This window comes from Dendrobium catenatum, unplaced genomic scaffold, assembly GCF_001605985.2.
Source record: "Dendrobium catenatum unplaced genomic scaffold, ASM160598v2 fragScaff_scaffold_1360, whole genome shotgun sequence".
In the NCBI taxonomy this organism is placed as follows: Eukaryota; Viridiplantae; Streptophyta; class Magnoliopsida; order Asparagales; family Orchidaceae; genus Dendrobium; species Dendrobium catenatum.
In genome coordinates, this window is record NW_021319822.1 from 460,052 (window position 1) to 473,455 (window position 13,404).

Below are 13,404 nucleotides of genomic sequence, written 5' to 3' on the forward strand. Positions count from 1 at the left end.
AATGAAACCAAATTTAAGCTTTTAATTGAGCACATTAGTTCACTTATACCCCTAATCATATTCATTTTGCATGCATTTATTTTACATTTTACTTCAAAATACAAAAACTAAATAAACCATTTTAAATATCTTGAAATAGTAGAAAAAGCCCAAGGAAACCTAAAAAATTAACTCAATATGCAAAACACATATTCTCATACTACCAAGACAAGTTTTGATATTTTACAAAGCAATTCTAGTTTTACTATATAACAATCAAGGTAACGGTCATATGATCAAATGCTAAAAACATCCCTCGCTCTCCTTCATAAGCCGCAACGCCCTCACTACGTCTACTGAAGATTATTACCCAAATCTGTAGATTTACTGTCATCCCTTTATAGACTATGAAACAAATATATGAACATTTTGGCTCTGAAAATGGACATAAATCTGTCCAAGCACTGTATATCTATGAGAATAAACTGCTATAAATTACTGTTTTGTATATAAAAAAAAAAAATTTACATGATAATGATGAAGTTTCTCAGCTAATTTAGGTTTTTCATTTGGGATGGTTTTATTACTGCTTCTCAAAACAACTTTTTAGTTAAAAAAATTTAACTTTTGTATTACAAAACAGCTTTAAGCAGCAATAAGAAAGCCATCCCAAAGGAAGACTTGGTTTTTCAGCTAATTATCTCCTTTAACGCTTTGCTTCAACAATCTCAGGTTCAATCTCGTTCAACATGGGATCCTTAGTACTAAAAACATACTGAAGCTGAGTCCCCTCTGATTTTTGTCCACTCAAAGCTTTGCTAAGCCTTTTCCCCTTCATCTTCACCTTCTGAGCCCATCCCACAAGACCCTCTTGCACGTGTTCCTCAAATATAACTGGTTTAAACGAACTTCCCATCTAAACACAAAAAGATGTCAGCTTAGATCTTCTTAGGCTTCGTTTGGGACGGCTTTTTACTGCTTCTTGAATCAGCTTTTTAGTTAAAACATTCTTATAAGTTAAAAAATTAAAATTTTTGTACTAAAAAACTGCTTCAATAAGCAGTAAAAAAGACATCCCAAATAAAACCTTAATCATTCTGGAGGAAAAAAAAAATGTAATCGTTTTGAGAAATGCTGCTCACCTGGGTGACGATTGCATAAAGAGGTAAGGTACTGTAGCTGCAAATGATCTGTACCACTACACTGTGATCAAGAAAGATGAATGACTTCAGACTTCAGACTTCAGGATATATATATATATATATATATATGGCTGGGTACAGAATAAGAGAGGATTCTTGAGTCTAGCTACCAAATTATGAGCCTCGGGACGATGTACTTGGTTCCATCAATGATGCAGGAGCGGTATCCGTATGTTACCTGCGTATTAATAAGAATGATAAATCAGATAGAATTCATACCTTTTTATTTAAGGGTTAAAGTGAAACAGGTGATGGAATGAAATGTAGCTTTTCCTGGAAAAAAAAAATTTGCGTAAGGATATTCTACCAGAAATCTTATCTCCAACCGAAAATCTCCTTTTTCACTCCAAAATGCCGTGAAACTAAAAAATGTTGTGATTCATCTCCAATCGAACTCCATTTTGTCCCATAACGGTCGTTCTCTTCTTTCGAGCATTTCTTCGGCAAGTTCAGTAGAGACCAAAAAATGGCGAAGGTGAACAGTGCAACGCCAATAATGGCGTCGCACTATTCATCCGCGATGAAATGGCGTAAAAATTGCCACTCGGTTGGAGCGACGGAAGAACGTCGTTTCATTGGAGATGCTCTTAATATAAATTCAAGGATTTTGAAATCCATCATGCCATAAAATGCATATACTCCAGCAATTTTTTTTTTCCTTTTCCTAGGATGATCAATTTTCAATTACTACAAAACAGTTGGTGAGTGTAGAAGCTTGTGCTTACCAATATCCAAAAGAAATATGCAATCTCGAAAGCAACATGGAAGAGGATCAGGTGAATTAAAATGAGCATAATGCGAGGACGACCAAACCAGAAATGGTCGTCTGAAGGGGTAACCACCAAATCTCCTTCGATGGCTGAATGTTTTTCAGCAACTTCATGAGCCAACTGAGAGATGATATGCACCAACTTGGTACCAACGGAGAAAAGGAGCTGCAAACGTGTGATGGGCATCACTATCTTAGTATCTTAACAAGAAAAGAATCAGAAATTAACGAGTTTCAACATGAAGACATCCAAATTTCAAATGAATACTCTGGGAATGGTAGTCCTTTGGGAGAAAAATGCATCATTGATGGAACATAATCGCTAGTGCCTAATATGATTCAAGTCCATTTCAACAAAGCGGAATGCCTCGGCCCCCATGTTGGTGGGACATAGCCGTTCTTCTTATATAAAACATAAAAGCAAATATTTGATTTGCTGGCAAGGTATGCCATATTTACATGACGCTAAGAACAAAAATGGCCCTTCTGCTTATGCAGAAAGTACTTAGAAAAGAAAATTCCATCAGTAACACTGGCATATGCATCATGTGTAGAATTAAAATAACAAAAAATTATGTATTTACTTATTTATTTAGAAATTGTTGAAAAACCTAAGTAGAAAAGGCACTAAACTGGTTTCTTTCACGCGTGTATTTTGGTGGGGTGAACTATCTCGTGCTCCAAATTCCTTTTTTTTTCCTCGGTTATTACATGCCAGCAAAATTCCTACAGAAGCTAGTAAAAGTTTCTAAGGTTATAAGAACCATATCTCAGACTCCTACCGCTAGTTTAATACCTTTGTGTACTGCGTTGAGTACAGGCTTGATAATTGCGTGGTGGTAATTTGCTAATCGTTTGGAAAACCTAAATTTCTTATTTATCATTAATTATGGCATGTGCATCACAGCTCTATTGATACCATCTCCAAAAAGTCTAAAGCAAAAGAATCAAACACATGGAATGACAAGATGACTCATTTTAGGGATGTCAAGCATATTAGTGGTATATCTAGCAGTTTGACAAAGGCATTTTGAACACGTTTGATTTAATCCTAAACACAGCAGAACTTGATGCTATCTAAGTGATATTTCCGTTATCTTTACCTGTAATTTACTATTTATTTTCATGTACAAGGCAAATCTTCTTGGGAGTTTGGATTTCTTTGGTTCATGAAAATTCAGGTATTTACAGACAAGGGGTTGGACCTGATGAAGAGTGGCAATAAAGGAAAATATATTTGGCTCAAATGATTAAAATGAAGAAAAGAGCTTTCTGCTAAGCAGCAACAGCAGCTGACAAATCCAAGAGATTCAGGTTGGCTTTACAAATCCTTTCTCGCCATCCACTCCTGTTAAGGATTGTGATTCTAAAAACTCACCCTTGTTTCCAGTAATCTCAAGGTTATGTTTTTTTTCCTTAGAAGCAACAATCTTTTCACGGTTCATTTGACTGATTTCCTAGAGCGGTAGAGCCTCAAGTATCCTTTTATTTATTCAGTCATAAATTGAGAATTTAACCAAGTAGATCTATCGTAAGACAGTTGGTAATTCCGTATTGTTAAGCATGCGTTCATGAATAAGAAACTTTTCATAAAGAAGTGTGCTAGCTATGAAGAACTTCACGTTATCTCATCAAACAAGCAGAAACTTGACTTGGAAAAATTGAAGAAAGGTAATAATTTTTTGCGCATATAAACATTTCATATTTCTTAATGACTTTTAATCTAGTCCATTTTATGAAGTACTTTGTTAAAGCTTGGTTGTACTACGACTCATTTGGTCTTAATACTTGGCAAAGCTAATCGGGCCAAAATTTAAAATTACTGCAGGCCGGACAGACCACACACTGATTGTGGTTGGGAATTTAAAGTGGGCAAACAAAAGAAAATGCTTGTGATTACCCCCAGCTTTTAGACTGTTTCATGCAATAAGCACTGTTAATTGCAAGCACTACATAGTTTTAAATCGGCAATGCTAAAAAATAATTAGGGTTACTTACGATCAAAGGTATGAATGATAACCAAAAGTATGCATGCCAACCTGCAAAGAATGATAGGATAGGTGAGAATGATGGTAAAAACATGATTAAAAGTAGAGCTTAGAACTTAAAACTTTAAGTGAAAACCGATTAAAACTAGTTATATCCAGAACCAAAATCAGTCATGTTTAACGAGATAAAAATTAAATGCAAACAACATTCATACACTAATGTACAACCATATCCATCTACTTTAGATTAATCAATTAATTATGAGAAATTGAATTGGGTTCAACAAGTCTTTGATTGTGAAATGGCTTGGACTGCCTACAAATCTAACAAGATGCCAATCTCATTAAGTTGGCCAAGAATCAAATCTTAGTCGACCCTCATTGCTAAAGAAACCCATCAAAGGAACTCATGAGGCTATCCATTCACCAAAGCTTTCCTAGCATATTCACTAGTCGACGAGATGATCTTGTAAAAAATAACTCACAAAGCATATTCGCCATCAATTTGAAACTTGCTCGAGATTCCCGACTAGCAGAAACCTCCAAGCAAGACTTACTTGCCACACAACAAGCTACACCAAAATGAAATTATGTACTTCTTATGTAATCATATTAAGTGAATAATTCTACAACACATACCTTGATCCTCACCTATAACAATGGAGTGAGTTAGTGGTCAAGTGTAGGCACGATACAATCTCATATCTTGAACCAAAACTTTATCTCACTGAAGTCTCTCATAATCTTTCTAGGATTCTCTTCAGAATCTCTCTTTTCTTGATAGTCTCTATGTAACTTGGTGCGGCCACCATTCTTTGTCAAAAGTATTTGAACAGGTCTTTCGTAGACCAATTTACTAATAAAATCATTGAGACCACCTCCCTCACATCCCTTTAGCTCTATGGATTGGATCTATATCTTTACTTAAGTATTGATATATTTCCACATACAGGATTGGGGGTCATGATAGTGAAAAATACCCAAGGCAAAGAACTAAATCATGGAGCATCATGAAGAGAGAGAAAGGTCCTTGCACAACAAGCAGTCTAATAATTGCGTGAATTTTGAATAATTGCAGAACGTGGAGGATCATCTTACAATGATGATTCAAAGGATTTTTGGGAGCTTTTCGTATACTGATCCTCTTGCTCGTTTCCTTCAAGAATACAAATATAACGTCTCTCCTCGGTGCAAACTCCACCACAGTTTAAGAGTTGCTAAACTCTTCTAGATGATGAACCCTATCTCCATGAAGAGAGTATAACAAAGATTTCACTCCCTTGTTGACCAACAAAGCATTAGGCTCAACCTATGAAATGCCTTTCAATTCAAATTGCAAAGGCTTTGATTCCATCAAAGCTTTGGATGTCAAACTTTTATTCTTATAGAGGGAAGTCAAACCCGACCAACTAGGTCACTCATTTCAAGTCAAGTATCTCTCATTATTGGTGACGCAACAAAGTATCAACTCTCCTTATCAATTTCAAGAAAGTGGCATTGTTGTGGTCATTGTGCATTGCTCTGAGAAGCAACACCTCTAATTTCAAGCGACATTTTATTATGTAAGTTGTAAGCATCCAATAATCTTGAAGAATTGGCAAAGCTTTGTTGGCTGAAGAACTCACATGATTTGTTAAACATGAGGCAAGAGTCTAATTAGTCTGTCTACTACTTGATTACTCATTTCCATTGGGAGATGCTAAATGTTCAAGATCTGGAGTTTGTTGTAGTTTGGGCAACACTTACCCAATGCCTCCAGGAAGGTTCATTTTAGTATACTCACACTAGAGGCATCTATAACTTGACATGACAACTTGATGCAAACTCAACACAAAATTTGGATATCTCGAATACAATACGAGTCAAGTTTAGATCTAAAATATTAATGCATTTAATATTCAAGTTGAGTTCGAGTTGAATCGAAAATCTAAAATCAAGACACAAAATCAGATTAATTTTCCTATATAGAATGAATATTCTCTTCCTATCTAAAATGAATATTCTCTTTGATTAGTCAGCAAATTTCATTTGCCTCAACCGATCATATTTAGGTTAATTATGGTGTGTTGAAATAAAAAATTTTATCGAACCATATAATATGCGGGTCACACATGTTAGGACCGCATCAAGTTAGATTTAGACAAGACATTCTAACCCATTTAATAAATCAATGGGACAAGCTTGGGTAAAGCAATTTCAAGTCGATTCAAATTTGGGTCATATTCGTACTCCACATTAACCTAAATAGAGAGACCTAACACAAATCTTACAATAATTGAAAGCATTGACTATGTTACCCAAGTTGGTCAATAATTACATCAATACAGGGGAAAATGATTGCACAACCTTGGCTTCAACCTCTAAGCTGGATCATTCCAAACCCACAATGAGCATGAAATGGCACGCTTGGGATCATAAGTGAAAATTCCACAATAACAAAAATAAGTAAACTTAAAATTCATATCATCGCCATCAACAATATAATACAAAGGTTTCTCTCCTAAGAAACTTGAAAGGGACATTTTGGCCTACAACCCCCAAAAGTGTAAGGTCACCTCAATCTTAAAGGCCATCGAAATACTGCCAGTGACCATCGAAACACTGCATATTTCATAATGACTGTAGTCACAACATGACTTGTCGCTATCTCTGCGGCCTAGTTGAGAAGCTTATTAGCATCGACAAGTTGGAAGAGCTCATCCTTATTGACTTAGATTATGATTAGATAAAGTGCTTGTTCTTTAAGGAAAAGATGGTGCTACAGCACGAACCCCGCTTTCTTAAACCTAAGGTTCCATTTTTCCTGAGGTAGATTGGATTTTAAATTAACCAGATTTCCTCCAATGATTGGCATCATAATTTATTTATTTCTGGGGTTTCACTTCCTATGTGCACAAGCCCTCATAGTTAATTACTCATCCTAACGCATAGAAGAGAACTCTCGATTAAAGATAAATCAATGTTTAGACATGCAATAGTTTTAAATTTTGGTGGTGGGGGATGAAGGTAGATGCGATAAAGATCTCATGGTTCCATCATATCAGGAATACCGTAGATTTCAATCTACCAACACAAATAATTATTGATCGTAATGTCCAGGGAATTTTATTAGCAGACATTGATTGCCTCCTCTAAGGGATTCCGAGTAAACTGAAGTGGACAAGATTGATTTTAATTTTAATATGATTTGGGGTTTACATTTGTTAGAATACCCAGTATTTAATTTAGTTTGGGATTTATGACTTCATTTAGAAGTTAACCAGTTACTTGATTTAGATTTGGGGTCGGGGCTTATGGTTTTCATTAAAATTAGCCCGTATAGCGGGTCTTACTATTTCCCTTAGAAGTAGCCAATATAACGGGTCTTATAGCTTCACTTAGAAGTGTCCCGCATAGGTTTAAGAAGTTTTGAGAAGAGAGTCTTATGGATTCTATTAGAGGTAGCTCATATGGTTTAAAAGATTGAGTCTTACTTCCTCCATTGAAAGTAGCCCGCGTAGCAGGTCTTATGGCCCCTATTAGATGTTGCCAAGATTATCAGGAATGTGATATTTGTTCTAGGAAAGTTTTCCCTAACAGCCTAATTAAAGTGGGTCTTACAACTTCTATTAGAGGTGGCCCGTATATTTGGGTTAGGGAGGATTCAGCATAGCAGGGCTTTAGTAGCAGATATTTAACTTTGCATTTGAGTGGGTCTTACTATTTCTATTAAAAGTAGCCTATGCGCTTCAATTAGAAACTTCTCCTAGTTTGTTTGGAATGGGGTTGATTACTCCCCTTTTGGAGGATTTGTTGCTCCCCTTGGGATAACTTTATATGGGAGGTTATGTGCATTAATTTAACTGGGATTTATCCTGCTATAGCTAGTAGGTGCCTATTAGGCTAGCTTTAGACTAGTTACACACCCTATCATCTGACACCAATCCTTTCTACCCTAGTTTTTAGTAGTTTACTATAGTTTTGCTTGTAGTAATGCTCGTAGCTTTCCTACTTTAGTAGCTTGTCTTTTTGCTTTAGTAGTGTTGCTTGTTCAGTACCCACTTTTTTCTTTCAGTACTAGTTCTACTTTAATACCATCTTGTTTTAGTACTAGTGATGCATTTTGTTTACTTGTTTACAGGGGTTCGTGGCTAACAGTTACAAAAGCTAGAGTTTGTAGTTGCAAGGTTTGCAATGAGCTTTGGAGTTTGCAACAGCCTGAGCTTAGGTCTCTTAGGGTTTTGGAGCTTTCTTTTATTATTTTTTTTTTCCCTTTCTTTCTTTCAATTTTTTGCTTTCTTAGCTTTCGAGGGTTTAGGTTTTAGTTGGTGTGTGTTGTACTTAAGTTTATATAGTGCGAACATTATTATTTTATTATTCTTTAATGTATTTTATTAAATTCTGAATTAATTTTTCATAATTAATTAATTAAGTTAATTTATTAAATTTAGTCTTAATTAATTCATTAATTGAAAGATTTAAATTTTATTTTTAAATTAAATGCTTAGCTCATTGGTATTTTAAAATTATTTAATTATTAATTAAATTTTTAAGTTAGTTGCTTAATTAATTTAATTAATTTCAATGATTTAAAAATTTAATCAAATGGTTTATTAATTAAATATTAAATAAATTATTTTTGTTTTACTTTGAAATGAATTAGTTTAATTAAATTAAAGTTTTAATTAGGTTTTAAATTAATCAAATATTCAATTAAATTTTAATTTTACTTTAAAATTAGTTAATTAGTTGATTAATTAGGTTAATTAAAATTTCAATTGATTAATTAATGTATTTTATTATTAAATTTCTCTTGCTCAATGTGCAATGTCCTTCTAGGATTCTTGTGGTGGCCAACCAAGAGGTGTTCACCTAGGATTTCTTAAGTCATGCTTACGAGTCTTCCAAGTCATTACTCTCTATGCTTAAGGTTATGGATCTTTGGCCACTTTCGGTGTTTAGTTTTCTTAGAGGATTTTGAAGACTTCATAGTAGAAGAAGACTTCATGTGAGGTAATTTTTGTTGTCAAATTAATTATATGATTTCTTCTTTATTTCCATGTTGGTGCATTTAGATTTTAAGAATGGTTTAAAAAAAAAAGATTTTAAGAATGGTTGTGATTATTCTTTACATTTTTACACCATGGATATAACTTATTTAATTTTTTTTAAATAGATTGGAACCTCTCTTTTCTCTCATCCATCATATATGTAGGCTTTGTCAAAGCACGTAAATATTAATGTCTTTTTTAGCTTGCGTTCTCCTTTATGTTATTCTTTGTGCACAATATCATCGATCCTAATTAACATTTCTACATAATATCTATTGGCATCTTCGATACAAAATATTGGCATCAAAGTGAGGCTTTGAAGAGATTGATGATCATGAAATTTGATATCAATATACATGATGGTTCGAAATTTTCAAGAACCAAGATTCTTGAGAATATCCAATTGTGCTTGGTAGAAATCTTATACACAACTAATGATTTGTTGTAGTTCCTGTTGGAATTTACATATTGGGAAGAAAAAAGTATTGGGTTCTAACCTACAAGAATTGTTTCAAAACTAAATCAACACAAGATCATAAGAGAAACGTAAGAGATGATCAAATAGATCATATTTACAATGCATAGTTTATCTTAGTACTGAGTCATACCATTGCAGTATTTAGGATGAGAAGACATTTATTTTGGAGGTGCAAAAAATTTTGTCACAATTTCATTTTTAGTATTGACGGATCTATCTTTTTATTCAACTAATGTGCTTTAGAGATCTCTTATATATTTTTAGAAGTGCAGTGTGCCCTTTGAGGCTTTTGAATCTTAGGTGCTTGTCTTAGATAAAAGCACAAAGGAGAATCAATTTTTCCACGATATTGAGTTCAAGAAGAGAATTATAAATGTGACTCAATATATTCCCTTTTTTAACCCCTACATAAATGTTAAAATGAGAATCATTTAATTGAGATCGAATTAGGAGCATAAATACCCCTTGAAATGCGTGCATGATAGGGGGCATGACTTACTCTAATTGTGATTCAATTTGACTCAAACAATATATATAATCTTATATTTTATTCATAACTATACATTTAGCAAGTGATGTAATGGTTAAATACTACTTCCATCACATACATCAGAGATTTGAATGCTCCTCTCATAGTTGCACAAGTTTTTTGGTTTGGAATTGGAATAAAAATAAAAGATGTAAACTCAAACTCATTTGAAGAATGATTGGGGATTAGTTGGGGTGAAAAGATATTTTGATTTTGAGTATATTGCACTCCTTTATTTTGAGTAAATTCTGACTTGCTTGAACCTTACTCGATGTCACCCTTAATTGAAGCTATGTTGCAAGCTCCTGGGAATCATTTATTATTGTCTTAGATGGAGTGCACCTTTCTTCCTTTCTTGGTTGCTTGTGGTGGTTACATGACGAAGTGTAAGCTTAGCCTTTTTCTATCCTAGCTTTGGAGGCTTCCACAATATACCCTTTTGGGTTAGGGTTTCATGTGTTTAAACAAAAAATTGGAGATCTCTCACATTCTTCATATACCCTCTAGATGATTAAGATTCTTGGAGGATTTTAGAGACTTTACTGAAGCAAGGAGAAGAAGAGTTCATATGAGGTAATCTTGGTTGTGAATCATAGGACTTTTCTTTATTTTTTTCTATGATGCACAAATACAGACACGGTGACACGAACACAGGATACCAATTATTGAAAATATAGAACACAGACACGGGTTAGACACGGTATTATAATTTTTATATTTTAAAAATAGTGTATAAAAATTAAACAACAATAATAACATCAAGCCTTTATCACACTATGTGGGGTCGGCTACATAAATCCTTTTTTCCATTATGCCCTGTTAAAAGTTAAATTCTCATTTTAATCTAATAAAGAAAGGTCATTTCTAATATTTTCTAACCAAGTCTTTTTAGGTCTACCAAGTCTTTTTAGGTCTACCTCTATCCTTCTTAACATAAGTCAAATTTAATACATCTACTTTCCTAACCGGGTTATCGAAAGACCTCCATTTTATGTGACCAAACCATTTAAGGCGACTCTTACTAATCTTATTTTCCACTTGAGCTACTCTAACCTTTTTCATGTATATGCTCATTCTGTAACCTGCCTCTAAGAGTAAAGCCACTCATCCACCTAAGCATCCTCGTCTTTGCAACACTTAACTTAATATTATGCTTCTCTTTTAATGGCCAACATTCTGCACCATAAAGCATTGTAGGTCTAACCATCATCTTATAGAATATTCTCTTAAGTTTAAGGGGGACTTTTCTATCACACAACAAGACCAATGCATTTCCCACTTCAACCATCCAACTTGAATTCTACTAATAATATCCCCATCTATTTCGCCCAAGATATCTAAAATGTGTACTCTTATTAATGACTTGATCATCCAATGTCACAATCCCCCCACTAGAACTATTATTACTAAAATTACATTCCATATATTCAGTTTTAGATATACTCAAACAAAAGTCTTTAGACTCTAAGGTTGACCTCCATAATTCAGGTATACCTTCAACTCCCTCCCTAGCCTTATCAACAAGAAGAATATCATCAGCAAAAAGCATACACCAAGGTACAACCTCTTGCAAATGTCTACTGAGAACATCCATGACAAAAGAAAAAAGATATGGACTTAAGGCTGATCCTTGATGTAATCCAACTGAAATAGGAATATACTTGGTCAAAACACCATGTGTCTGGACACAAGTAATAGCTACTGCATGCATATCGTTAATAACTTGAATATAAGCATATTAACCCCATTCTTTTCTGGAACTCTCCATAGCACTTCTCTTAGAATTTTATCATATGCTTTCTCTAAATCAATAAATATCATATGTAGATCATCATATTCTCTCTATGCTTCCCCATCATATCTTTCAATAAATGTATGGCTTCCATAGTAGACCTACCTGGCATGAATCCAAATTGATTTTGAGAAACGTTAGTATCACGCTGCAACCTATGCTCCATAACTCTCTCCCAAAGTTTTAAAGTATGACACATTAACTTAATTCCTCTATAATTCGCACAATCTTGTGCATCACCTTTATTTCTTAAAAATAGGGATCAACACACTCATTCTCCACTCATCTAACATCTTTTTAGTCTTCAAAATAACATTAAAAAGTTTAGTTAAGCAAGAAATTCCTTCTTCTCCTAAACATTTACACACCTCTATTTGAATATTATCAAGTCCAACAGCTTTTCCACACTTCATTTTATTTAAAGCCTCTCTAAGTTCAATTTTACTAATACGCCGATAAAAATAAAAAACTTTATTTTCATTTAGAGTGTTAAAGTCACAAAACTCAATCGCATTCTCATAATCTTCATTGAAGAGTTTATAAAAATATCTCATCCACCTTTGTTGAATATCTTCTTCTAGTAAAAACACTTTTTAATCTTCATCCTTAATACACTTCACTTGAACTAAATCCTTATTACTCTTATCTCTTTATTTGTCTAACTTATACATTTATCTTTCGCCCTCATTAGTATTTAATCTATTATATAAATCATTAAAAGCTAAAATCTTTTCATCACATATTCCTTTCTTAGACTCCTTACGGACCTCTTTATATATTTTGCAATTATCATAATTTTTACACCTAAACTAATTGTTATAACAAATATTTTTATTTTTTTATCTCTTCCTGAATATTTTGATTCCAACACCAACTATTTTGACTATTATGTGCTTTTCTTTTTGATAATCCAAATATATTTTTTGCAACATTCTTAATATCGCTAGCTACTTTTTCTCACATAATATTATCTTCCTCATGCACAAAAAAAATCTTCATATATAATATCTTACTCTCAAAAATATTTTTGTAAATATTATTTAAATGCCCCCATCTAATCTTAAAACAACGTTTTACTTTATTTGTTATTTTATGCCCCTTTATCATAAAGTCCAAAACTAATAAGCGATATTGAATATATAAATTTTCACTTTGAATAACTTTATAATATTTACAATCTAAACGATCAATTTTTCTTATAAGAAAATAATCAATCTCAATTTTATTATATCTATTCTTATAAGTGAAGAGATAATCATATATTTTCTTTCAAAAGGTATTAGCAATTACAAAATCGTAAGCTAAAGAAAAATTTAATATGGTCTTATCGTTTTCATCAGTCGCTCTAAACTCATAACCACCATCATGGTTTAAAATTGCGCAATATGAGGCTCGCCTTGAGGCCCGCCTTTGCGCAATTCCAGTAAAAAACGCCTCGATGCTTACGCCTCGAGTTTTTTTTATGAGGCTTCCTCCTCAACTTGGTTGAGGCCCGCCTTGAAGCCCGCCTCGCCTCACTGGCATGAGGCTTACGCCTCACGCTATATATGTTAAAACTTACATAAATCTTGAAGTAAAATGCCCGACATTGGACTCTATAGGAGAGGAGGAAGGGGAGAGAGCAGTTCACCATAATG

General features: G+C 33.6%; 1 protein-coding gene across 1 annotated transcript in view; it reads right to left on the reverse strand.

Annotated features, from left to right (window-relative positions):
• Window positions 1-413: 413 nt before the first annotated feature.
• Window positions 414-13,404, reverse strand: part of LOC110113844 (MLO-like protein 1) — a 35,218-nt gene continuing 22,227 nt past the window's right edge. The window contains exons 11-15 of the mRNA XM_020846547.2: window positions 3,949-3,989; window positions 1,907-2,116; window positions 1,292-1,359; window positions 1,122-1,182; window positions 414-895 (exon numbers count right to left, since the gene is read on the reverse strand). Coding sequence (XP_020702206.1) covers window positions 686-895; window positions 1,122-1,182; window positions 1,292-1,359; window positions 1,907-2,116; window positions 3,949-3,989 — 590 coding nt within the window. The 3' untranslated portion in view covers window positions 414-685. The remainder of the gene's footprint in view (window positions 896-1,121; window positions 1,183-1,291; window positions 1,360-1,906; window positions 2,117-3,948; window positions 3,990-13,404) is intronic.